Raw genomic sequence first — 25,000 nt, 5'->3', positions numbered from 1 at the left:
TGATTTCTTTTTCTTGCCAATTCAAACTCCTGCCAAAGGTAGCTTTTGCCACACAGGTCACCTGAAAGCAGAGTACTGTTTGGACCCTGGTGTGTACACACGACCTTTAACTTTTTTGCCCCGACAAGGGCAGCCTCCAGAGTTAGATGAGCGCATTCTCAGCCTCTGAGGGAAGGACAGGAGACAAACCTTAGTTCGATCCTCTGGCAAAAAACCTCCCTGGTCTGAACTTCCATTTTTAAATTAAAAACTCCTAAAATGAGGATTTTATTTTTATTGTTTTGAGACAGAGTCTCACTCTATCATTCAGGCTGCAGTGCAATGGAGTCGTCTCGGCTCACCGCAACCTCTGCCTCCAGGTTCAAGCGATTCTCATGCCTCAGCCCCCCAAGTAGCTGGGATTACAGGTGCCCGCCACCACACCCGGCTAGTTTTTGTATTTTTAGTAGAGATGGGGCTTCACCATGTTGACCAGGCTGGTCTCAAACTCCTGGCCTCAAGTGATCCACCCACCTCGGCCTCCCAAAGTGCTGGGATTACAGGGGTGAGCCACAGCGCCCAGCCTAAAAGGAGGATTTTAAAGTATCTACTTTGACAGTTATCTGAATTAAGAGAGACAAGATGTGAACCAGCTTGGTATATTTCAGCTACAAAACACATGATGGCTAAGCCAGACATGGAGGCTCCCGCCTATAACCCCAGCTACTTGGAAGGCTGTGCTGGGTGGATCACTTGGGCCCAGGAATTTGAGACTAGCCCGGGCAACATGGAGAAACCCCATCGCAAACAAAAACAAAACACAAGCTAGGTGTTGGTGGAGGAATGACACCAGAGTGGAGCTGAGCAGCACAGGCGCCACCAGAAGGCACAGCCGCTGAGCCGGGAGCTCCCAAGTTGCTGGGGATGGGGAGTGAGGGGGGCAGAGCTCTGGGACCCCGAGACTCCACAGAGGGCCAGTCATCACACTGAATGTTCTAAGAATGGGTAACACTGGTAAGCCAGCTCCTTCCCTGGGGTCCAGTGCCAACATCATGACGGGCCTGCCCTCTCCAATGACCTCTAAGATGCCAGAGGCTCCTCAGCAAGGCTTGGCTCCTTCCTGCCTATGTGGTGCCTCCTCTCCCTGCCCACACCCTGCCCAGCCACATCTCTATGCCCCTGGCCAAGTCACCCTGAGGACTTACTGCAGCACAACTCCCGGGAAGCCTCACCATGTGTACGCTTCATTTTATCACTGCAGGTAAGTATTTTGCTGAAATTCCCCTCTCACTACAACAAAAGTTTCTTGAAGGCAAGATCCCATCTCAGCCATCTTTCTATCCCCATGCCTGGCACAATGTCCAGTATATACCAGGTGCTCAATAAATAGCTGTTGAACTACTTTCCCCATAGCGTGGGACACACACACACACACACACACAGAGAGAGAGAGAGAGAGAGAGAGAAAGAGACAGGGTCTTGCTCTGTTGCTGGAGTGCGATAGTGTAATCATGGCTCACTGCAGCCTCGATCTCCCGGGCTCAAGAGATCCTCCTACCTTAGCCTCCAAGTAGGTGGGATTACAGGCACGCATAATATTTTAAGTTTTTTGAAGGGTCTCAGTATGTGAGATGGGGTCTCGCTATGTTACCCAAATTGGTTTCAAATGATCTGCCCACCTCAGCCTCCCAAAATGCTGGGATTACAGGCATGAGCCACTACACTCAGCCCAGCGTACATATTTTTAATGCTCATGACTCACAAAGTCACATCTGGAGCATGCCGCATTGACTTGGATTTACACTTTTCCTAAGGAGCTAGCACAGAAAACTAGGAGCACGGCAGGTTATCTACAAATGATCAGCTTGGGCTGTGGAAAAATCAACTGTACAAGGCCCAGAGAGTACCATTCCAGGTGACACACTGGCAAAGCAACAGACTAGTTCTTCGGAAAAGAGACTTCAGCTCAGGCTTTGCAGTCACCAGTTGTCTGAGGAGGACTGGCGTGTTTCTTGGAAGAGCTCCGTCAGGTAATGGGTTACCTCAGACGGGGTACTCTTCTTCCTCCCCCATTTGTGCAGGTCCCGAGGGCTTCTCTGAATCTGTGTGTGTTTGGGAGAGCCAAGCACGTGGCTGTGCGCCTATGTGGCTGAGTTACACACGGCTGAGTGGATGGTGAAAAGTGGAAGGAGACAGTCCCTCTCTTTTCTAATCTGGCCCAGCAATGAAACCATGCTCAGAAACTGCTGGCTTTCTACTGTAAGAAATCACTGCACGAGTGTCCTAACACACCAGCCTAAAAGCTGAGGAACTTTTAGGCCTCTGTTTTTAAACCTGGAAAAAGAAATAAAAGGTCAGGAAACACTGGATGATTCTGTAGCGTATCAAAGTTAGAAAGCCCTGAAGCACAGAAGTCAGTATCTGAGGTCCCCTGGGAGGTGGGAAACAGCTCAGTGGGTGGAAAGAACACGGCTCTGGAGACAGGATTCAAGAGTTGGCAGCGTTGCTTTCCAGGCTTGACAGGAGCAAGCTAAGGCCTCCTGGTGCTCTTTGGGGTTGCAACGAGGATTAGTGAGACCAGGCAATCGACTGTGGGGTTCATGGTGAGAACTCGCAGTTTTCCTTCTCTCCTCCCCATCTCCCGCACTCTATTGCCATTCAGGTTAAAGTGAATTACCCTACAGGCAGCTGCTGGGAAAAAAGGCTGTTTCAGATCTGCTGTGCTGAAACCCAAACCCAAGGAGCCCTTCATCTTACAAAAATCCAGGAATTCTGGATGTGGCCTACAGGAAGCATTTGGTGAAATTTATCTATTATTTTATTTTATTTTCAGACAGAGTCTTGCTCTGTTGCCCAGGCTGGAGTGCAGTGGCGCCATCTTGGTGGAAGCCTCCTGGTTCAAGTGATTCTCCTGCCTCAGCCTTCAACTAGCTGGGACAACAGGTGCACACCACCACGCCTAGCTAATTTTTTTTTTGTATTTTTAGTAGAGACAGGGTTTCACCATGTTGGCCAGGCTGGTCTCAAACTCCTGACCTCAAGTGATCTGCCCGCCTTGGCCTCCCAAAGTGCTGGGATTATAGGCGTGAGCCACCACACCCGGATGATCAAATGTATCTAACGTGGATGAGGGCTTTGGTTCTAAAATGTCTGAAAATAAAGTCAGAAGCTGCACATTAAGATGGGTAGTTTGAGGTCCTCTTTTTCGCTGGAGTTACAGCAAGTTTCCCAAGACAGACGCTGGTTTTGGCAAGGCAGGTAGGTGTTCTCAACTTCCCTCTATATGCCAAACCCCTGGCTTTGGCGAGCTGCCTGAATCAGGGTGAACTTTAGGTTCTGCCCCTGTGTTCTATGTAACATAAGAAGCAAAGATTATAAATGTAAGCAAACAGAGAGCAAAAGTCAACATGGGCAGCAGAAACAAAGGAAGACAATACCACTTAGTACACACGGTGGCCAGAAGTGGCAGGAGTTAGAAAGGGGTGAGGGACTATTCAAAGAGGACAGGATCAAAAAGCCTTCTGGGTTCTAATCTGCCTTGAAGTCATCAAAAACTGTTCCAATTCTGCTACAGTCTCATTAGAAACACAGGACTCCCTCCCCTTTCAGAGTCAGTGAAGTAATAGTGTCTAGCTAAGAAAAACATAATTTTCACATCCAGCTTTTTAAAAATGGGATTATTACTCAGAATACTGGTGAGTGTTTGCTTAAAGGTTTCTTTCTTTTAGCACATAAAGTTTTCAAACTTTGGATTGCATGGTTTAGGTTCACAAGGTTGTGATCTGGCTCTGTCACAGACACACCAGAATAACTGGTTGAGTCAAAAAAAAAAAAAAAAAAAAAAAAAGCAAAGGTCCAGGAACAACAGTGGCTGGAATCAAAGAACTCTTCATAGTAGATGTCCTGAGCGTAGCTCCTCAATCGTGTGGAAGCTAAGGAAGAGTTTAGCGCCACCTTCTGGGAAAGGCCAGAAAGACCGTAAAAAATTGGATTGACTATGAGTTTAAGTATCCACCAGTAGACTGGGGAAAAAAAAACGACCAATGTCCCAGATTGGCATTGACATGGTCCTGAGATTTACAACAGAGTGCCAGCATGGCCCTGAACCTGGGACAAGAGTCCTCACTTAGCTAGGCTCAGTACCAGTGGGAGGGGAAATAAAAGTTCCAGGCTCTAAGTCTGGAGACCTGAGTTTTGGCTCTGGTTCTGGCATCAACTAGCCAAGTGAGCTTGGGGTAAATTTCTTCAATCTCTATGCCTTGGTTTTCCTTATCGGTAAAATGAAAGGGAGAACCTAAATCAATTATTTTAAAGGTATTTCAGATTATGACATCTTATCATCCAACTCTACCTGATGAGTCTCTTCCCCTGAAAAATGTGCATGCACAAAATTCCAAGGAACTTTGAAGAGCCTGAGGAGTAGTGTCTATATGAAATGACCTCTAACAAGACAGTCATCACATCCTTGCCTGGAAAAGTAGATTCAGGGCAACACAATGGACGTCTTCAAATGCGGTCGGGCTCTTACGTGGGAGATTTATTCTGTTCTACTTTAAGGGGTAGAATTAGGGCCAACGGGGCACATGATGAGAAGTGGAAAGAGTGGCAGAGAGTCCAGGAGGTGGTGTGTCCTGCTGTCCTGGAGATGCTGCAGAGGCTGGGCTGGCCTCTCAGGAGGTGCTCAGCATTAGATGGGAAGCTGGGCAGCACGTGTAAGGCTCCTCTTCGGCATTCTAATTCTGGTATCCATCTCTAAACACCCATGGCATTTCCTAGGCTAACGCAGACAATGTACGGGCTACCCTAGCTCAAATATGGACGGATTCCAAACAAAGCAGTAGCCAAAAGATACAAGTCGTATTTTTGCTGGTGTTTTCGAATTTGCTCAATTGCATTTAATAGCTTCTTAGGTGTATTTAGAGAAATGCAGTTGTAACTGCTTTATGTAGAATTTTTAAAACTTGACAATTGTATTCAAAATCAGTCTACTTTCTTCAATGGAAGAGTATAAAAAAGATACTATCTTCAATTTTCAACAATGTCAACCACCTTACTTCACTTGACTTTAATGCCAGCCTCTCAGGGCAGGGTATAAAGCACCTGCCCCCCACCTCCCACCCAGCATACAAGTGCTTTAGATATCCAGAGTGTCTGTGACTTGTCCACAATTGCAGCCCGAGCTAGCAAAAGCAGCATGGGAACCCAGGCCTTCAAACCCCAAACCCAAGGGTGTTAACATTAAGCAATGGCTCTTTCTGAAGCTACAAGAGCTAAAAGGGCAGGTGTCACCTCTGGCTCCTTGAGAGTCAGTTCATTGGCGAGGCGGAACTACCCATGAGTAACGGCAGGAGCAGCCGCCACCACAGCCGCCACTCAGAACTAGACACCGTGCCTGGCACTTCACAAGCCTGTGAGGTGGGCTATGTTTCTTCACTCGCCAGAGAGAATATGAGGGCTCACAAAATGGTAAGTCTCCTGCCGTCTTGGCTCAGCGGGGTTCAACCCAGGAGTGTCTTCCAACCCATGCCCCCTCCCTTGACCACGTGGCCTTGGCTCCTAGAGTTCTCTCCCTATCTGCTCTTTCTCAGCCCATCTCAGGTTCTAACTCCCTAAGGAACTCTTCCTTGACTATTCTGGCCCACTCCTAAACTCCTGGTGCACTTCACTTGGAAGCACACATGACTCTTTGCTTTAATCTCAACTAAATCGCAAGGCCCTTGAAGACTACAGTACACCACTACCCATCAATTATAAAACATTTATTGGAGTTTGTGCTATTAGTGTGACTGCTGGCTCAGTAACTTGGAACCTCTCGATGAAGCTATACAGGTTTTGGGGTTTTGTCTTTTTATTAAAAAGCAAAAACCTACAAAGAAAATGGGGCTTCTGGTCACATCCCAAGGTTGGGCCCAGGGAAAACTGAAAATTTAGAATTTGAGGATTTAGGTTTGTTACTCAATAGCAACTTGTATTATCTTGAGGCTGGATGAAACACAGATAATCATCTAGTCCACTTGGTACGATAAAAGATAAGGAAAAACCAAAGTACAGAGGGGTAAAGGCATTTCTCCAGAGTTCATGCAGTGTATTATTTCCCAGTGTCCACGGATACAAATGACTGCTGCCCTGAAAGGCATCTAAGGGCCATTCTTGAGTGCAGGGGATCTGGCTGAGATGAGGTCAGCTACTGATTCTAACCGGTATTTGATCACAGACCTCTGGCACACCGGTGCCTTTCTCTGGCTACGGTGTTTGTCTAAAGGACTGCATGAGACACCATGCTGGCTGGGCGAATCAGAAACCAGACAAGTTCCCAGGAAGTTCTCTTTTCTTTTATAAATAACTTTGGTCTGATTTTGCCATTTTAATTCTTTAAAGTCATAAAATAAAAAGTTAACCAGAAATGATTTAAAAATAAAACCCCTGAAGACATAATACTGGTGGTTTTATATTTATCTAAGAATCAAACTTCCCAAAACAAGTCAAACCACTTGAAGCTGGATTCTGGTGCCTTAAACACCACGACCTTTGTGTGTGTAGCAAGAAATGTTTGGTGACCCAGCACGGTGACATGAATGATGCTAATATTTTCCTCTTTTAACAGACAAGTGTAACTGGATATGCACTAACGTGGCAAAGTTCAGAATAAGCTAAGTCTAGTGATCGGAAAACCTCAATTACAGAATATCTTCAAAAAACAGAGTTGGGCTTCTTTCGAGTTGGGCTTCTTTCCGGTTTAAATAAAACATTTACTGCGAACTTCAACATTATGGGTACTACAGGCACATCGCAATGACTGGCAGCAACAAATATTCTTGCATTAAATGTGCATACAATGATTTATAATTAGTATGTTTCCTCAGAAATGGGCACTTCTGAAATGAATAAGGATGTCTGAGAACAGTTCTATGTAGCAACATTTGTAGAGCATATGACAATTTTAAAAGTGTATTTCTATATCATAATATCTTTCATTCTCACAACAGAACTGCTTATTCAGGGTTATGCTGAGATGAAGAAACCGGGAACAGCTGGACAACAGGAGACGCGAGACTAAAAACCAGGTTTTCTGCCTCAAGATTCGTATCTCACACTGACCCCAGAATCTCTTTGTAGTATCAATTTTCTTATTTAATCCTCTCTTTTTAATCACCAAAGGAGAGGTTCTGTACCAGCTCTAAGAAACAGATTACAAATTCTAACATAAGAAGAGTTTAAATAAATGGAGTTCTCTTGGAAACAGAAAACGGGCTCAAAATTTTAAAAGATCGCTCTCAAGGCCTTAGCCCTTTAAGGTGTTTGCTAAGTGCCAACTCTACTGCAGACCACAGTGGCTTCATGAATGAGGCACTGAAACTCAATAGCAAAATCTGTTTACTAAAAAGATAAAAAAGAAGTTAGATAATGAAAGAGACTTATTCAAATAGGGACTATGAAAACATTATGTCTAAGCTCAGAAACACCAACTTTTAAAATAAACACTCTAAATCGGTGTCCAAATCCTTCATCTATCTTGCTTACTACTACAGAACATGTATGTTAGCTTTGGATGAATGGTGTCTGAGACAGATTTGGTACTTGGCACATTTTCAGTGTGTAAGAAACACATTCTGCACATATAGCTCCTTTCAAAAGAAACTGAGAAAGCAGATGCTTGCTTACATGAGAAAACAAGCCATCTTATCATCAGTCCTACCTCATCCATCTTCCCAAATAGTTTTTGTGACAAATTTCAGTTTACAGAAATTGTATTTCAAGAAGCTGTCCTTCCTCACTGCAGTCACACAGTCAGAGCCACAGTGCACGTGCTGGTGTGGTAACATCACGCTGGCAAGAGCAGGGCAGCTGGTGCCAGTGTCTCTACAAGCAGCCCCATGTTAACCTGCCGAGTCTTTATGCTCTTCATCTCCTGCTGAAGCCCAGTTTTTGTCTGGGAATACAAAACCAACTAGCTTCTTATTGAGAAGGAAGTTCCAAGAGAGCTCACTCTGGGATAAACATACTTTGGAAGTATTAGTAAGACAGGAAAATAGACTATGTCTTTGTATGACTAATAAAGTAAGTCTAGAAACATTTCAGATCCTTTTCAATAAATGTTTGGAGTCGTAAGAATTGAATACAATGATGAGAAAATGGAAGGACTAGAGAACAATTATGTGCCAACAAGATGCCTACAACACAAACTTTATGCGCATCTCAGCCTTCTGCCCTAAAAAAACAGCAAGAAGGAATGGAAAAAGATTGGTTAAAATAAGAGGAAGCTAAGAACTTCAAGGGAAAAGAAAAAAAAGGAACGAAAAAGGAAAACCCAACCCCAAACCTAAATATACAGATTCTTGAGTTATTATAGTGGCTCCTGGCAAAGTGACAGAGTAAAGTTTTATAAGGAAACTCCAAGGGCAATGAGTCAAGGTGAGTCAAACTATGCAAAGCAGGAAGGCCTGCCAATGCAGGCACCGTTCCCAACACATCTCCTCCACCGGCTCTACCACAAGTCAGTAACGGCCGCATGGAGGCCCCTGAACCTGAGTGCTGCTAAGTTTATGTTAAGCAGGACATATGTTCTGCTCTTTTCCCTTGGGCAATTTAAAGGGCCTCATACCTGAGAATTTTCTCTCCTAAATTTCTAATTTTGCAGAAAAAACAAAAGATCTTCCAAGAAAACAGCAAATAACAAATCAATTACTTAATGTTGTTAACTTATACTTCTTAGGACTCACTTTAGATAGATATCTTCCAACTGGAGAGTCAGTAAGTGCGTGCCAAGACACCATGGACGGCCTGGCGTTTCATTTAAATGCCCAAGTCTAAGTATGTACTGCCCCATGAAAACAACTGATATCATCTCTATGTAAAAGAACATCAGGCCGGGTGTGGTAGCTCATGCCTGTAGTCCCAGCTACTCGGGGGGCTTAGGCAGGAGGACTGCTTCAGCCTGGGAGGTGGAGGTTACAGTGAGCACAGCTTGTGCCACTGCACTCCAGCCTGGGTGACAGAGCAAGACCCTGTCTCAAAAACAAAGCAAAACAAAAAGAACATTTTAATTTCATTTTTTGATCATGTATTCTCATGAAGGAGAAGCAATTATGGTTTTAAAAAGTTAGCAAATGCCAGCTGCCCCTTAAAGGAGACACAAAACCTAGCTATATCTCAGTTCTGCCAGTAACTACTGTGCATACAGTTCCTCTAGGACAAGCTTGTCCAACCCGTGGCCCAGGGCGGCCAACACAAATTCAAAAACTTTCTTAAAACATTATGAAAGTATTTTGTGATTTTTTTTTTTTTTTTTTTTAAGGCTCATTGTCTATCATTAGTGCGTTTTACGTGTGGCCTAAGACAATTCTTCCAATGCGGCCCAGGGAAGCCAAAAGATTGGACCCCCCTAATCTAGGACCTTCCCTCCTCACCTGGGAATCACTATATTGATCGTACCAGCTCACCTGGTCTTCACGTTTTTTAAATGAGTTATTATAAATGAAAAGTGCTTTGTTCAAATGTGAGTGATTATTGCCATCATGCAACCAAGCCAGATTTTGGAAACCCAGTTATTAGTCTGAAAACACATCCATCCCCTGTGTACTGTGTGCTGTTTTCTAGGACTAGCAGGTGGAGAGAGGCCCAGTCTGAGGACAAGACCCTCGCCCTTGCTGAGCTACAATTGTGGTGGAGTTTTGAAGAGGTCACATCAGTCCCTGCTCAAGCAGCCACACAAATGCCAAACAGAACTATGATCTACGGTCTCTCTATGTAGATGGAAGAATTGTGTTGATTACAATTCCCTTAATCCATGAGTGTGCTCACATGACAGTCACACATGAGCCAAGAGATCAAACCGGGCAAGTAGTTATGTCTCACTTTGGGGTCAAACCCATTATCTGGCAGGCTGTTTTCTGAAGTTCCAATATATGATTTTGTTTCCCACAGTTCATTTTACTGAAGGGTGTCACTGAATCATTTGTATCAGGACAGCTCCAGCCACCTCCCCATTCTCTGTAGGCTTCTAGCTACTTGAAAGCCTGGTAAGGCACAGGGGTTGGACAATCCAGTAAGTAACAGGCTGAGTTTCTGCTGAGTGTGCACCCTCCATGGCACGTGTGCAGGATACAGAGACATGTTCTGCCGCTCTCTACCAGGCAGCTGACGTCCCAATGCCAGAAACTGCAGAGATGGCTTGCTAGCGTTTTAAATACTCAACAGCGAGTGGAAGGGGCATAGCAGGGCTGCCTCCACTCAGCCTCATCTTGCAGAGACAAGCACACTGAATGCCGGCAGGGAGGAAGGTCAGTACAGCAGCGTGCTACCCGCTGTTGGCAGGAGCTGGGCTGGAACCACCCCTGGCCGTCTCATTTAATTCTCATGAAAAACTCTGTGGAAATATCCATTCCTGTTTTACACACAAGGAAACGGAGGCTCAGAAGGTGAAATGACTGGTCCACATATTTGGAGCAAGGAGGCATTGGTTCTGGGACTTGCATGTCTGTGATTCCAAAGCTGGTCTCCACCTCCCACACCAGACTACTAGAGGCTAAATGCCAGAAAGCAGCAGCAGACCCTTCCCTCCCACAAAGGCAGCCGGAAGCCCAGGCGTGGAACACATCTAAGGAACAGGGCAGGCCTGTTGGAAACAGCGAGAAGGAGCTGGGAACTGAACAAATGGCACTGGCCCTGGAACTGCGCCACTGCTCAACAAGGACGACCGCAATGGGACTCGACATGGCCGAGACCCAAGGAAGGGGCTCTTAAGCCGTGGGCTGATTCTGATTCCTCTATCTCCACATCCCAGCAGCTCCCCATGACCCGCCTGTTCAGCACCCCCGGCCACGTGACTGACTCACCTCCTTATGGGAGTCTTTGTGGGCTTCCAGAGTCTTCATAATCGTCAGCTCGGCATAGTTTTTAAATCTTGCTGGTTGATTTCTCAGAATTTCCCTCAAAACTCTCAATGCCAGTGCTCGAATTGAATGCTAGAGTACAAGGGGAAAGGAAGACATCACCAAACACCACACCGCACTTTCACACATGGCAGTCAGCAGGTTCGGCAAGGCCAAGCACCCAGTTCTGGGTTCCCTGGAACCTTGCAGAACCCTCTACACAGATCACATGGTTTACTTGAAATCAGCTTTACTTGACACTGGCTCTCTAGACATCAGCTCCATGAAGGCAGGCACTGTGCCTTAGGGTGACATTCCCAGGACCCAGTGCCTGACAGGCACTGAAAAAAGCTTCTCGAACAAGCCGTGCACTCGAGACCAAATGAGGATGATACACCTAAGTTCATTACCAGTTTTCTGGGGATTTTCAGATTTCCTGAGGCTTCAGCCTACAAATTATGCTTCTGTAAAATGTATGAAAGAATGTGTACAAAGCACCTGGATGTTTCATCAACACAGCCTGTAAGACTGAACTCCACCTAAGGACAGTGGAAGGCCTGTCATTATTCCTGACCTTCCATGTGATGAGATCACTGGGTGTGTAGAGGCCTCAAGTTGGTTAAGGCCAGAGTCATGCATCTGGAGGAAAGCCATTCCAAACAGACTCCTAATCTCAATAAAAGAGAATGGAGTTTACACCAAACAGAGCCAGAAAGTACATCCTGATTCTTTGTCACTCATCTGTACAATTCACACACTAATACACCATTTTACCTGTCTTCTACATGACATCACTTTGTCTCCCAACAGAGCTAACAAGGCATAACTGCCTTACGAGCCAATACTTTGTCTTTTTTAAAAAGTATTTTTAAGAAGTTTTTTTTAAAAAAAAGGTGAAACAGATTACTTATTACCATTCTTCTATCTTTACTTATCCCTAAACCAAACTATTAATCCGAAGCATCAGAAAGCTATCTGAGTCTCCACAGCATGGCACGCAGCAGCCTCCCTGTCACTCGGTGGCCATGCAAGTCCCCCCTAGCGGGCCGTGGGCATGGCCTGTCACCTCCTGGCAATCCTCCCATCCCCCTCCTCCAGCCCCTCACCACAGCACTCTCTTCTCATTTCTGCTGGCCTACACAAAGCCAATGTGGATGGAGAAAGTTTTTCTTGCAGAGGTTTAATTCTGGTAATTCCCAGCATCTATTCCTGTTTCCATATAAGGGACCAGCTCCACAGGTGGGAGAAGGCAGGACTTTGACCAGATTACTCCCCCTTTTAAGAGTTCTCTATGTGTGATGTGCAGATCACAGACCAGGCATGTCACAAATGCCTAGTTTGTCACATTCAAATGTCCCAGCATAATGAAGTTTTTTTATTTTAAAATTAACAATACAAAAATCAGAATCATGCTTCTGGAACCTGCCACTTGACTGATTAAAATTATTGGAACTCTTAACATATGTAGGGGGGAACCAAGATGGAATTTCATGGAATGTAGCATTTAATTAGGTCTTTTAAAATGGACCTTTTTATTTCTCAATTACATATGAAACAAAAATCAAACTCACAAGTGAAAAAGTGTATCCTAAAAGACCACATTCTATGCTAATGAAGTTTTAAGAAATTCTGTGTTAAAGCAACTAGATGCAGGAACGAGGTTCCCTCAACTACTGTAAACCCAGTTGCAGACCATGCACGTAAGCCAAGAAGCAGCTTGTTGCTGATAAAAACATGACCTTACTAAACGTGCTCAGAAAATATGTGAAAAATGAACAAATAAATGTTTTGATGTAAACAGTAAGCACAACCCAGAAAGTAAAGCTGAAGCCAAGCCCAGCAAGAAAAGGACATCATGACCCCATTACACGGAAAGGGGCAAGGTAAGGCCAAACCAGCATCTCACGTCTTTGTCTCCGAGGGTCTCCAGCAGCAGGAGCAGGATGGTCTTGAAGTGCTCCTCCCAGACACCCAGGCTGTCTTCCCGCGTGATCTTGAGCAGCTCCAGCAGGGCTCCCTTCCGTTCCTCCACTCGCTCGTTATGGTTGGACAGCTCTTTCAGAAGGTCAGCCACCAGGTCAGAATGGTCGATGGGCACTGGTGAAACACACCACACATACGTCACCTCGTGAGGAAATGCCCGGCACAGGGGCTTCCTCAGTGGTGCCCAGTGATCCTTCCCTTCCTGCCTCATCTCCCAGAGGCGACACCTCCTTCATGGTTCCCCTCCCACCCTCCACTCCGCTTCACTGTCCGGCCTCAGCCTACACACCCTCCACCAACCTTCTCACCAAGTTCACTGTGAAAGCAGAGGTGCGAGACCAGCTGTCCAGTACCAACAGTCAACGTCTTCACCCTTCCTTGCTATCTTTTCCCTTCTACTTCAGATAGAGAGGAGAAATGCCTGCATCCACCAAAGTCCCTTTTCAACCCTCTTATTTTCTGAAACTCTCTCCCACTGCCATGGTCCTGAGTCAGCCCCACCACTGGACAGACTTTTACCAGGGTCAAATCCACTCCCATACACACATGTTCCTCAAGGCCTCCTCACCAACACATCTGATTATCATCCATCCCCTTCTCAAATGTCTATAGCTTAGGAACCAGCATGGTGAACAAACACCAATCAAGGTGTTTGGACTACTGGTGGACTATCTATGTGGAGACTAAAAACTGGCCCAAGATGACTCAACATAGTTACCTGCAGGGCTGTGAACACGGTTTCTATGGCAGAAAGGCACATCCTTTCTCCTCCATGTTCTTTTAAGAAACCTCAACTCTGAATATTCAACTTTAAATAGAGAGGATGAAAAAACAAACACATCAGACAAGTTATTAGGAACTACTTAAACGGGTATTTGCATACTTCTTTAGCCTCTAAGATGGGGTAGCAAACACACAAGAAAGCCTGAAACGGTAAAGAACTCTGTCATTTCCTCCTGCCTTCCTACCTTTTTCTCCTTTTCTTTAAGCCTTTTAGTAAACAGTTGGTGAATAACCAACATTGTAATTTCTACCTTAACCGAGATCTATCAAGGATAAGGTAAACAATTCTATAAGCAATGAAAACAAGTAGTCCACTTCTCCCAAGAAGTGCCAGTCCTTACAAACACTACACCCTATTCGCTCACTGCCCAGTAAGCAGAGTGTGGGCAGAGTCTGAGACGCTACCCACCAGCCCATAAGCAATTAATAGCCAAGTGATTCGGCTTTTCATCCCTACAGCCGCTTCTGCTTTCAAACAGAGAACTTCTCTTCTATCTTAGCATTCCCCTACTATCTGATCCCTGCAAGAGGATCAGCTTTCTTTTCTCTGGGCCCCCACTGGATCTGGCATCTGCCTCCAGCACAGGCCTTCTCTGGCGCTATCAGTCTACTTCCCTGACAGACGGTCAGCTCTCTGAGGCCAGGGACTGTGTCTCCTGTGCCTCGGTCCCCGGCAACCCATACACTTCATGACACACAGTAGGCCCTCAGTGAATTTTAACTATTTAGAATTCTAATGTAGGTTCTAATTACTCATTCAAGCTTGAGAAATAAACAGGCTTCAAAACCGTAATTTTTTAAAAGCACTATCAAATTGAAATAAACCAAATCATGTAACATGAGAGATGAAAAAACAAATAATTAAGTTTTGGATAAAAATACTGTTGCACAAATACATACTCATCACTCACTAGTTTATTCAATAATGGACACTGGTCTTAACACAGGAGCCAGAAAGAAACCAGACTAGCTCTGCCTCTGCTCCCTACTTCCTATGTTATGTGCTTACGTTACATTTTGGGCAAATCTTTCTGACCCCACGCTTAGCTTAGCACCACACACGGTAATGCAAGTGGTCAGTGTATGCCAAACCCCTGCCTCCCAAATGCAGCATGGAGGTCAACACAGCTCCAGGAAGACCTGGTTACAAAGCAGGTGTGAGAGGAGAGGGAAGCCTCGGAGCAGTGCTTCAGGATCTCACTCCACAGCTCAGGGAGCTGGGAAGCGCAGGTCCAAGGCCTTCACAAAGGCTGAGCCCGTGCTCGCCATGTTTGTTCCTATGCCCCTGGCTTGCCTGGGCCCTGGGTTCTGCAGCAGAGCCTCCCTGATGGTAGAGTTGGCCTTCCCTCACGCTCAGCTGTGGCAGTGGCTACTTCATATCATGTGTGACTGTTTATTTCCTCACTGCCCTGCCACTTGTGCTTCTGTTCACTGCCGTGTTCCCCGTGCCTAAGCACACAGTAGGGATTCAGTAAGTAGTGCCTGAACAAATGACTAAGCAGAAAGAACAGACCCAGCGTCTCCATTTACATCTGACCAGTGGGCCTGGTACTGGCCAGACAGGAGGGAGCACAAGGGAAGCACTTCTGGGTGGGGACAGTTAAGCAAAGAGACACCAACCATCTCGAAGCTGCTCCATGTCATCATCGAACACAGCCTCTTTCAGGGCAGTCTTGTCATAGGTGTTGATGGCATCTGAGTAGGGGTACGGGTTGTAGTCTCGTGCCCGCGGTCCCGGGAAGGCGCGCGGAGGCTGGGTGTTGAGTAGCGAGGTCTTGTTATCCAGAGCTGTCCGGCCTCCTTCTACCTCGCTGGTGGCAGGGGAGGCAGCACCCCCATCGCGGGACACCTGGAGCACAGCACACTGTCAGTTCCCTTCTGGGACTTGTAATGGACATTTCCTTTGAATGTTCAGAAACATTAAGAGGGCCAGAGATTTTCACTTGAAATATGTATGGCCAGTGACAAAAGGACAGCTATTAGTATTGCAGTGTAAAAATACCAAATCCATAAACTACCATAAAAGGAACAATATGCCTGCATTTGCATCTAGTCTTTACACTTCAAATCTCCTTTCCTTTGTAATTTGGTGATTCACTTTACCAAGACGTTTCCTGAGGGATGAAAGGCTCAGAAGCCTTTCCTTGAGAAGGAAAGGCTGTCCACTCACACCCCTGCTCTCAAGGACCAGATCAGCAATGGGGGATTCGCACTGCGGCCCTGCCCACATCCACAGACAGAAGCTCTTCCAACCGCCATCATTAAGTCTAATGGGTGTCATCCATCCCCAAATTAATTCCTTGTACTCTATGTATTCCTGCCTAGTGCTGGGCCTCAATGTGTCACAACCTCCTGTGACAGAGAACTCAGCACCTCCTAGGCATATCATCCTTCTTTTAGATATTTCTGACTCAGAGTTGTTATGCTGGGTCAAAGAACAGGTCTTTAGTATCTTCCGAATTTTGTTTTTCTTTGCTAGTATATTCTGAATGTTGTCTTCAACAAATTCAACCGCTGGCCTTCTGACTGGCCCCTTGCCATGGTATTGACAAGAACAAATCACTTTTACTCTTAGGGTCCTCTCATATGGGGCACACCACTGGTCTAGCCCCTTTGCAGGTGGCAGTGTAGCCCAGCGGGTGTGGGCTGGTGCTGGCAACGGGGCCAGACTGTTTTCCTCATCCCAGACATCTGACTATCCAACAACGGTGGAAACATTCCAGGCAGCCAGAACACGTCGGTGACACGTATGGCAAAATTTTTACTTGTGCGATGACAGGATACATTTCTCTCAACTTGTGCTAATGCATTTACACTTTTTTCTGGTTGTAAAAGAAAAGTAGATGTAACATATCATTTTAATCATTCCTAAGTATATAATTCAGTGTCATTAAATACATTTATGATATGTAACCATCACCACTATGTATACCCAAAACTTTCTCATCATCCCCAACAAAAACCCTGCATCCTCATCCCTCTCCCTTCCCCACAATCCCTGATAAACTTTATTTTACTCTGTCTCTCGGAGGTTGCCTATGCTAGGTACCTCAGGTAAGTGGAATTGCTGAGCACATCCCACTGTGTGTATATACCACATTCTGTTTATCTGTTCATCTGCTGATGGGCACTTGGGTTGCTTCCGCCTTTTGGCTCTTGTGAATAATGCTGCTACGACACAATGGTGCACAAATATCTGTTCAGGTCCCTGCTTTCAATTCTTTTGGACTTGAATCTAGTGGAGGTGCTAGGATGCATTTGGTTTTTAACACCCACAAACAAAATTTTATATTAATTAAGATGTAAAAAGAATTCATAATATATGCATAGACAGAAACAAATTAAGACTAAAAAGGTATAAATCAAATCTTAACAGAGGTTTTCTCTGGGTGGAAGAAAATTCACGGATGGTTTTAATTGCTTCTTTTTATAAGTCTTCTAAAAATACTACTATTATAATGAAAAATTATTTATAAAAGAAAAAGGTAAGCCATTGAACAGGAGGTTTAAAAAAAACAACAAAAAAAGAGAAAGGTTTTAAAAACTTCAGACATTTTAAAAATAAAGCTCAACTGCCAATTCTAATCACTGTTAACAACAAAACCTTACTACCTCAGTGTGTGTCTCCACGCAGGCTTTGCGCAGCAGGAATCCTGTGTGCACGCTGCCTTCTGTTTTTTTTTCCTTACAGTGCAAGCATTTCCCACGTGGATGAAGTTTTTGTAACCACTATGTTTAATCACACCACTACCTCTACTTGGGTTTTAAAAAGATTTACTCAGATGTTCCCCTTTAATATTTTTGCTACTGTAGATAATGCTGAAATAAGCTACCTTATGGAAATGACATATATATTTTTTTCTTCTGTTGAGTTCTTTCTTTAGTGTAGACTAACCATACTGGGTAAAGAATATGCAAATCACTTTTGCTAAATATAATTTTGCTGAGTTCCAAAACATTGTATCAATTTCCCATCGCACCAACATTACACTAGATCCTTATACTCTTTCTAGTATTAAATGTTATAATTTCTATTAAAGCAGAGCAGAAGGGAACCTTGATATAAGTCTGCTGTATTTCTGTAAGTGACCATAAGGATGGGCTTTCTCCCTATGTTGAATGTCTTCATTTTTGCTGTGTGCACCACCCTCCTACTGCATCTGACATTCATCCTATGGCTTGTCTCCCTAGATTTGGTTTCCTTGTTAGGCTTAAGAGGAGATGTACTGGCTCCTGAATCTTTCACATTTAACACAGTTTTATATTCACCTCAATGTTTTAGCTAAAAATATGGTAAGTGGTGGCTAAGTCAATTTTGAAGCTCCTTCATTCTTCGATTTTCTTTCTTTTTTTTTTTTTGAGACAGAGTTTCGCTCTTATTGCTCAGGCTGGAGTGCAAATGGTGCAATCTTGGCTCACTGCAACCTCCGCCTTCTAGGTTCAAGCAATGCCCTGCCTCAGCCTCCCAAGGAGCTGGGATTACAGGCATGTGCCACCACGACTGGCTAATTTTTTGTATTTAGTAGAGATGGGGTTTCACCACGTTGGTCAGGATGGTCTTGAACTCCTGACCTCAGGTGATCCACCCGCCTCGGCCTCTCAAAAGTGCTGGGATTGCAGGCATGAGCCACCGTAACTGGAAAAAGTAACCCCTCATGCATCCACCTTTTCTACTGTTCTTGGTAGGAGTTCTGTTTCCCTAGTCAGATTGCTCCATTCCTCACACTCCTCACAACAAGTCCCCCGCTTCAAAGCAGGCCTCCTTCCACTGCCCTGGGAAACCAGCAGTGGGAAGACGCTCTACTTCCTGCTTCAAGCCCCTAAAGCTGCCCTCCTCCCTAGCTAAGACCAGTCATTCCACCTGGGTCCTAACCTCAGATCCCCACATCCCGAAGGATCCGCATCCAATCATCTGCTCCCCTCCGCTGTGTAGGCAAGGTGCTTCTCTCCACCGGCCCTGCTGGGAGAGATCTTTCCCATCTGAAATGCCCCGTGATCCTCATTTCTCTCCAGTTTGTTCCTCAACGTCTTCATCCACTGTGATCTGGTTTCCATTCTCAACCCTGCACTCAACTATGCTCACAAGAGCCAATGTACTCCTGGAAGAAACTAAATTTGGATATTGCAGACTGTAATTACATGTAAAGTTTATTTAAGAAGAAAAAACATGGAAGTCCAGTGAGTCCATTCTCAAAGGAAAGGTCTTAACTTTACATCAAAACGTTGGCAAGTAAATGTGTATTTTATATCTTTTAGGTTAAAATAGAACATTTAACGTGGATAATAAACAAATAATCCAATGGTGCCCTTTCATTTCATATGTGACCCGTTATCTCTTTGCAGCATGGCCCCTTTGGCTAGAATGTCCTTCCTGAAATAGTCTCCCTTATCTTCTATGCCACTACCCTCTCCTGGTCTCCCTCCTGTCAGCTCTAGCTTCTGTCCTTCCCTTAGTGCTGATGCTCCTTAGGATTCTGTCCTTATCCTTTACCTGGTGATTTCACTTACTCACTTTTCTTCAGTTATGTTCAAGCAACTAATCAATCTCTCTCAAATATCGAACTTCAGCCTGAATCACTGGCTGAAACAGACTGGTATATCCAAAGTCCTGATGGATATATTTGCTTCGATATTCCACAATTTCTGCAATTTGCATGTATTCAAAAGAGCATTCATTGTATTTCAAAGACAGCATCTCCTTCTAGAGTAATATTTCACTGAATTGCACTAGCATTTGCTCAATAGCCCCAGAAGACTTCTGATTCTTGTTTCTGCTCATGCCCTATTCAACCCCACTTCCTCCTGAATTATTCTCCATTCCAAAGTTAACAGTAGCCTGTCTAAAATATAAGTATGACTATGCCACTTCGCTGCTTAAAGATCCTTCAATGACTCTAATATCACCAGGGTAAAGTCAGAGCATTGGTTGGGAATACCCCAGTGAGCACATCCTTACTGAGCTGGCCTCTGCAGCTCTGCTCTGAATCTCCCCAACCACTCCTCATGTCCAGTCTTCTCCACTTCATCCACTTCAAACAGGAAATCACACCATGCCCACGGCCATGTCTTAGTCTTCGAACAGGCCCTCCTCTGACTACAACCCTCCTACTCAACCTGACAAACTCCTCTGGACCTCCAGGCTTCAGTTCAGAGGTGACGACATCCTCTCTTTTGCACAGCTCATATGGTTTGGCTCTGTGTTCCCACCCAAATCTTATGTCAAACTGCAATTTCCAATATTCGATAAGGAACCTGGTGGGAGATAATTGGATCATGGGGACGGAATTCCCCCTTGCTGTTCTCATGACAGTGAGTGAATTCTCATAAGACCTCGCTGTTTAGAAGTGTGTAGCACTTCCTCCTTTGCTCTCTCTCTCCTGCCACCATGTGAAGACCTACCTGCTTCTCCTTTGCCTTTCTGCCATGACTGTAAGTTTCCTGAGGCCTCCCCAGCCATGCCTCCAGTATAGTCTGTAGAACTGTGAGTGAATTAAACCTCTTTTCTTTATAAATTACCCAGTGTTAGGTAGTTCTTTATAGCAGTGTAAGAACTAATATAGAAAAATTGGTACCAGAACTGGGGTATTACAATAAAGATGCCTGAAAATGTGGAAGCAACTTTGGAGCTGGGTAATGGGCAGAGGTTGAAACAATTTGGAGGGATCAGAAGAAGACAGGAAAATGAAAGAAAAGTTTGAAACTTCCTAGAGACTTGCTGAATGGTTGTGACCAAAATGCTAATAGTGATATGGATAGTGAAGTCCAGGCTGAGGTGGTCACAGATGAAGATAACGAACTGGAGTAAAGGTCACTCTTGATATGCTTTAGCAAAGAGACTGGCAGCACTGTGCCCCTGCTCTAGAGATCTGTGGAACTTTGAAGTTGAGAGAGATGATTTAGGGTACCTGGTGGAAGAAATTTCTAAGCAGCAAAGTGTTCAAGATGTGGCCTGGCTGCTTCTAAAAGCCTCTGCTCATTTGCACAAACAAAAAAATGACCTGAAACTAGAACCTCTATTTAAAAAGGAAGCAGAGGGTAAAAGTTTGGAAAATTTGCAGCCCAACCGGGCAGCAGAAAAGAAAAACTCATTTTTGGGAAAAAATTCAAGGCTGCAGAAATTTGCATAAGTAATTAAAAGCCAAATGTGAATAGCCAAGACAATGGAGTAAACGTCTTCAGGACATTTCAGAGACCTTCATGGCAGTCCCTCCCACCACAGACCTGGACACCTAAGAGGGAAAAATGGTTTTGTGGGCCAGGCCCAGGGCCTTGCTGCTTTGTGCAGCCTTGGTACATGGTGCTCTGCATCCCAACTGCTCCAGCCCCAGCTATGGCTGAAAGGGGCCAAAGTACAGGTTGGGCTGTTGTTTCAGAGGGTGTAAACCCCAAGCCTTGGTGGCTTCCATGTGGTGTTGGGCCTGTGGGTATGCAGAAGGTAAGAAATGAGGTTTGGGAGCCTCCACCTCGATTTTAGAAAATGTATGGAAATGCCTGGATGTCCAGGCAAATGTCTGCTGCAGGAGCAGAACCCTCATGGAGAACCTCTACTAGGGGAGTGCAGAGGAGAAATGTGGGGTTGGAGCCCCCACACAGAGTCCCCACTGGGACACTGCCTAGTGGAGCAGTGAGAAGAGGGCCACAGTTCTCCAGATCCCAGAATGGTAGATCCACCAACAGCTCTCAACATCAGCCCATGAAAGCAGCTGTAGGGGCTGTACCTTGCAGAGCCACAAGGGTGGAGCTGCCCAAGGCCTTGGGAGCCTACCCCTTGCATCAGTGTGTCCTGGATGTGAGACATGTAGTCAAAGGAGATTATTCTGGAGCTTTAAGATTTAATGACTGCCCTTCTGGGTTTCAGACTTGCATGGGGCCTGTAGTCCCTTTGTTTTGGCCAATTTCTCCCTTTTGGAATGGGAGCATTTACCTAATGCCTGTAGCTCCATTGTATCTTGGAAGTCACTAATTTGTTTTTTATTTTACAGGTTCATAGTTGGAAGGGACTTGCTTTGTCTCAGATTAGACTTTGGACTTGGACTTTTGAGTTAATGGGGGAATGAGTTAAGACTTTGGAGGACTGTTGGGAAGGCATGACTGTGTTTTGAAATGTGAGGTCGTGAGATCTGGGAGGGGCAAGGGGTAGAATGATATGGTTTAGCTCTGTGTCCCCACCCATATCTCATGTCAAACTGTAATTTCCAGTGTTGGGGGAGGGACCTGGTGGGAGGTGACTGGATCATGGGGGTGGACTTCCCCCTTGCTGTTCTTATGATAGTGAGTTCTCACCAGATCTGGTTGTTTAAAACTGTACAGCACTTCTCTCTTCACTGTCTCTCTCCTGTCACCATGTGAAGACATGCTTGCTTCCCCTTATACCATGACTGTAAGTTTCCGGGGGCCTTCCCAGCCACAACTCCTGTATAACCTGTGGAACTGTGAGTCAATTAAACCTCTTTTCTTTATAAATTACCTAGTTTCTGGTAGTTTTCTTTTTTTTTGAGACAGAGTCCACTCTGTTGCCAGGCTGGAGTGCAGTGGCGTGATCTCGGCTCACTGCAACCTCCGCCTCCCGGGTTCAAGTGATTCTCCTGCCTCAGCCTCCTGAGTAGCTGGGACTACAGCTGTGCGCCACCAAGCCCAGCTAATTTTTGTATTTTTAGTAGAGACGGGGTTTCACCATGTTGGCCAGGATGGCCTCAATCTCCTGACCTTGTGATCTGCCTGCCTCAGCCTCCCAAAGTGCTGGGATTACAGGTGTGAGCCACCGCACCCGGCCTCTGATAGTTCTTTATAGCAGTGTGAGAACCGACTAATACAACATCCTCCCTAGGTACCACAACTAGCCACGGGTCTCCTGGATGCTGAGCAGTGGCCATACTCACTGCACCAGGATCTTGTGCTTATCTGTCTGCCTCTCCCATGAGACTGGAGCTCTCAGAAAGCCATGGTGGTGTCTGGTTCAGGCTCACTATTTTTATTACATCATGAAACATAACTATGTCCAGAATAAACAAAAGCAAACTGAGAAAAAAGGCACTTAACATTCCTTGAAAAGATAGCTGAGGGCTACTCTTTTGAAATTGAAATTTTGTAAAATTAATTACCTTGGGCCTCTTACTACTATTTTATGGTTATTATCAAAAAGACAAAAAATAACAAAGGTGAGGATGTGGAGAAAATGAAGTTCTTATATACCATCGGTGAGAATGTATATTAGTATAGCCATTATAGAAAACAGAACAGCGGTTTTTCAAAAACCTAAAAATGGAACTACCGTACAACCAACAATTCCACTACTGGGAATTCATCCGAAGAAAAGGAAATCAGTATATCAAAGAGAAGCCTACACCCTCATGTTTGTTACAGCACTATTCACAACAGCCAAGATACAGAATCAACCTAAGTGTCCCTCAACAAATGAATGCATAAAGAAAATATGACATATATACACAATGGAATACTATTCAGCCATAAAAAGAAATGAAAGCCTATCATTCACAGCAACATGCATGAACTGGAGGACATTATGTTAAGTGAAAAAAGTCAGGTACATTAAGACCAAAATCATATATTCTCACTCATTTCTGGGAACTAATAAGAGTTGAGCTCATAGAAGTAGAGAGTAGAACTGTGGTTACTAGAGGCTGGGAAAGGTGGGGGTGGGGGGGGGAAAGAGGCTGGTTAATAGCTACAAAACTACAGCTAGGTAAGAGGAATAAGTTCTAATCCTCTATAGCAGGAGTCCCTAGCCCCCTTGCCATAGACTGGTATTGGTCTGTGGCCTGTTAGGAACTGGGCAGCACAGCAGGTGAGCAGTGGGCAAATGAGTGAAGCTTCATCTTATTTACAGCCACCCTGCATTGCTCACATTACTGCCTGAGCTCTGCCTCCTGTCAGATCAGTGGCAGCATTAAATTCTCATAGGAGCGTCAACTCTGTTGTGAACTGCACATGCGAGGGATCTAGATTGCGTGCTCCTTATGAGAGTCTAATGCTTGATGATCTGTCACTGTCTCCCATCACCCCCAGATAGGGCCATCTAGTTGCAGGAAAACAAGCTCAGGGCTCCCACTGATTCTACAACATAATGAGTTGTATAATTATTTCATTATATATTACAATATAGTAATAACAGAAATAAAGTACACAATAAATGTAACGTGCTTGAATCATCCCCAAACCATCCTCCCAACATGTGGCCCAGTCTGTGGAAAAATTATCTTCCACAAAACCAGTTCCTGGTGCCAAAAAGGTTGGGGACTGCTGCTGTATAGTACTGTAGGGTAAATACAGTTAACAACAGTTTATTGTGTACCTCCAAAACACTAGGAGAGAGAATTTTCAATGTTCCCAACACAAAGGAATGATAAATGAGGTGATGGATGTACTAATTACCTTGATTATTATACATTCTACACATGTATCAAAATATCACTTTGTAGCTCATAAATGTGTACAATTATTACATGCCAACTAAAACGAAAAGGAAAACATTATTTTAACTACAGGAAAAAAATAATGATGAAGCTCAGTAATCATGATGTTCAGTGTTCAGAAGTCTCATTATCTGTCATTTAACTGATACAGAGTTCTCTTTTAGCCTAGGCATACTTACAATATCACATTCCTTTTTGCCATCTCGTTTAATGGGCTCATTCAGATCTTCTTGGCTTCGAAAACTAAACTTTTCAATGGCTTCTGTAACTCCACGTAAAGAACTATAGATTTCTTCAGAGTTCAGGTTCTCTGTATCATAGTCCAGCATGCTAAAGATAAAAAATAATTTATTTCTTAAACTGAGGTACATACATGGAACTGAGAGGTGGGCATAAGTTACTTCCCATAATTTAAAGAATAAGACATATTTATAGTTTTGTTTATCGGGTGATTTGGAATGAAAAGGAGGCATATTTTGTTAGAGTACCACCACCGGACAATTACACATCTTCCTTGTTAAAACTGCCAAACACATTACATCAGCACTCAATAAAACCCAGCGGGAAACAACAGTAACCACGAGAATGTAGGAACTCAAAGAGTGACACTGGTGACTGAAGGCACGAGATAATGAAAGTGGAAAAATAACTTTCTCATTTTGAAGATGGAAAAAAGGAGTTTGGTTGTTACTGGTCCCAAATGTACAAACTTAAGAGGAATGGGCAGTTGGAAATAAAGCTAGTACTACTAGCAAATTTCAAAGCGGCAAAGTAAATAACCTCACGAGACAAGGTTATACTCCCAGGTATCCAATCCAGAAAACAAATAAAACCCTATTAAAAAAACAAAAAAAACAAAACAATCCTAGACTCAAAGTCAGATCCACCCTACAAACGGGCCCAGAAAGTCTAACTCACACATCATCTCACCCAGGAGCCTGACTCTTCTAC

At 44.5% G+C, this 25,000-nt stretch overlaps 1 protein-coding gene across 40 annotated transcripts in view; it reads right to left on the bottom strand.

The window, feature by feature from the left end:
• The window catches only part of CLASP1 (cytoplasmic linker associated protein 1), a 307,430-nt gene that overhangs the window by 14,292 nt on the left and 268,138 nt on the right, over positions 1 to 25,000 (bottom strand). For 27 of the 40 annotated variants that reach the window (XM_021923495.2, XM_021923484.2, XM_021923486.2 and 24 more), the window contains 5 exons: positions 24,229 to 24,379; positions 15,237 to 15,465; positions 13,552 to 13,641; positions 12,757 to 12,947; positions 10,815 to 10,943 (listed from right to left, as the gene is read on the bottom strand). In XM_021923495.2, coding sequence (XP_021779187.1) covers positions 10,815 to 10,943; positions 12,757 to 12,947; positions 13,552 to 13,641; positions 15,237 to 15,465; positions 24,229 to 24,379 — 790 coding nt within the window. The remainder of the gene's footprint in view (positions 1 to 10,814; positions 10,944 to 12,756; positions 12,948 to 13,551; positions 13,642 to 15,236; positions 15,466 to 24,228; positions 24,380 to 25,000) is intronic. The other 13 variants (XM_009185059.3, XM_017947944.3, XM_003909232.4 and 10 more) reach the window with 1 other exon arrangement.

This window comes from Papio anubis, chromosome 10 (genome assembly GCF_008728515.1).
Source record: "Papio anubis isolate 15944 chromosome 10, Panubis1.0, whole genome shotgun sequence".
Classification (NCBI taxonomy): domain Eukaryota; kingdom Metazoa; phylum Chordata; class Mammalia; order Primates; family Cercopithecidae; genus Papio; species Papio anubis.
Note: the sequence above shows the minus strand (reverse complement) of the source record. Positions and strands in the feature narration are given on the sequence as shown.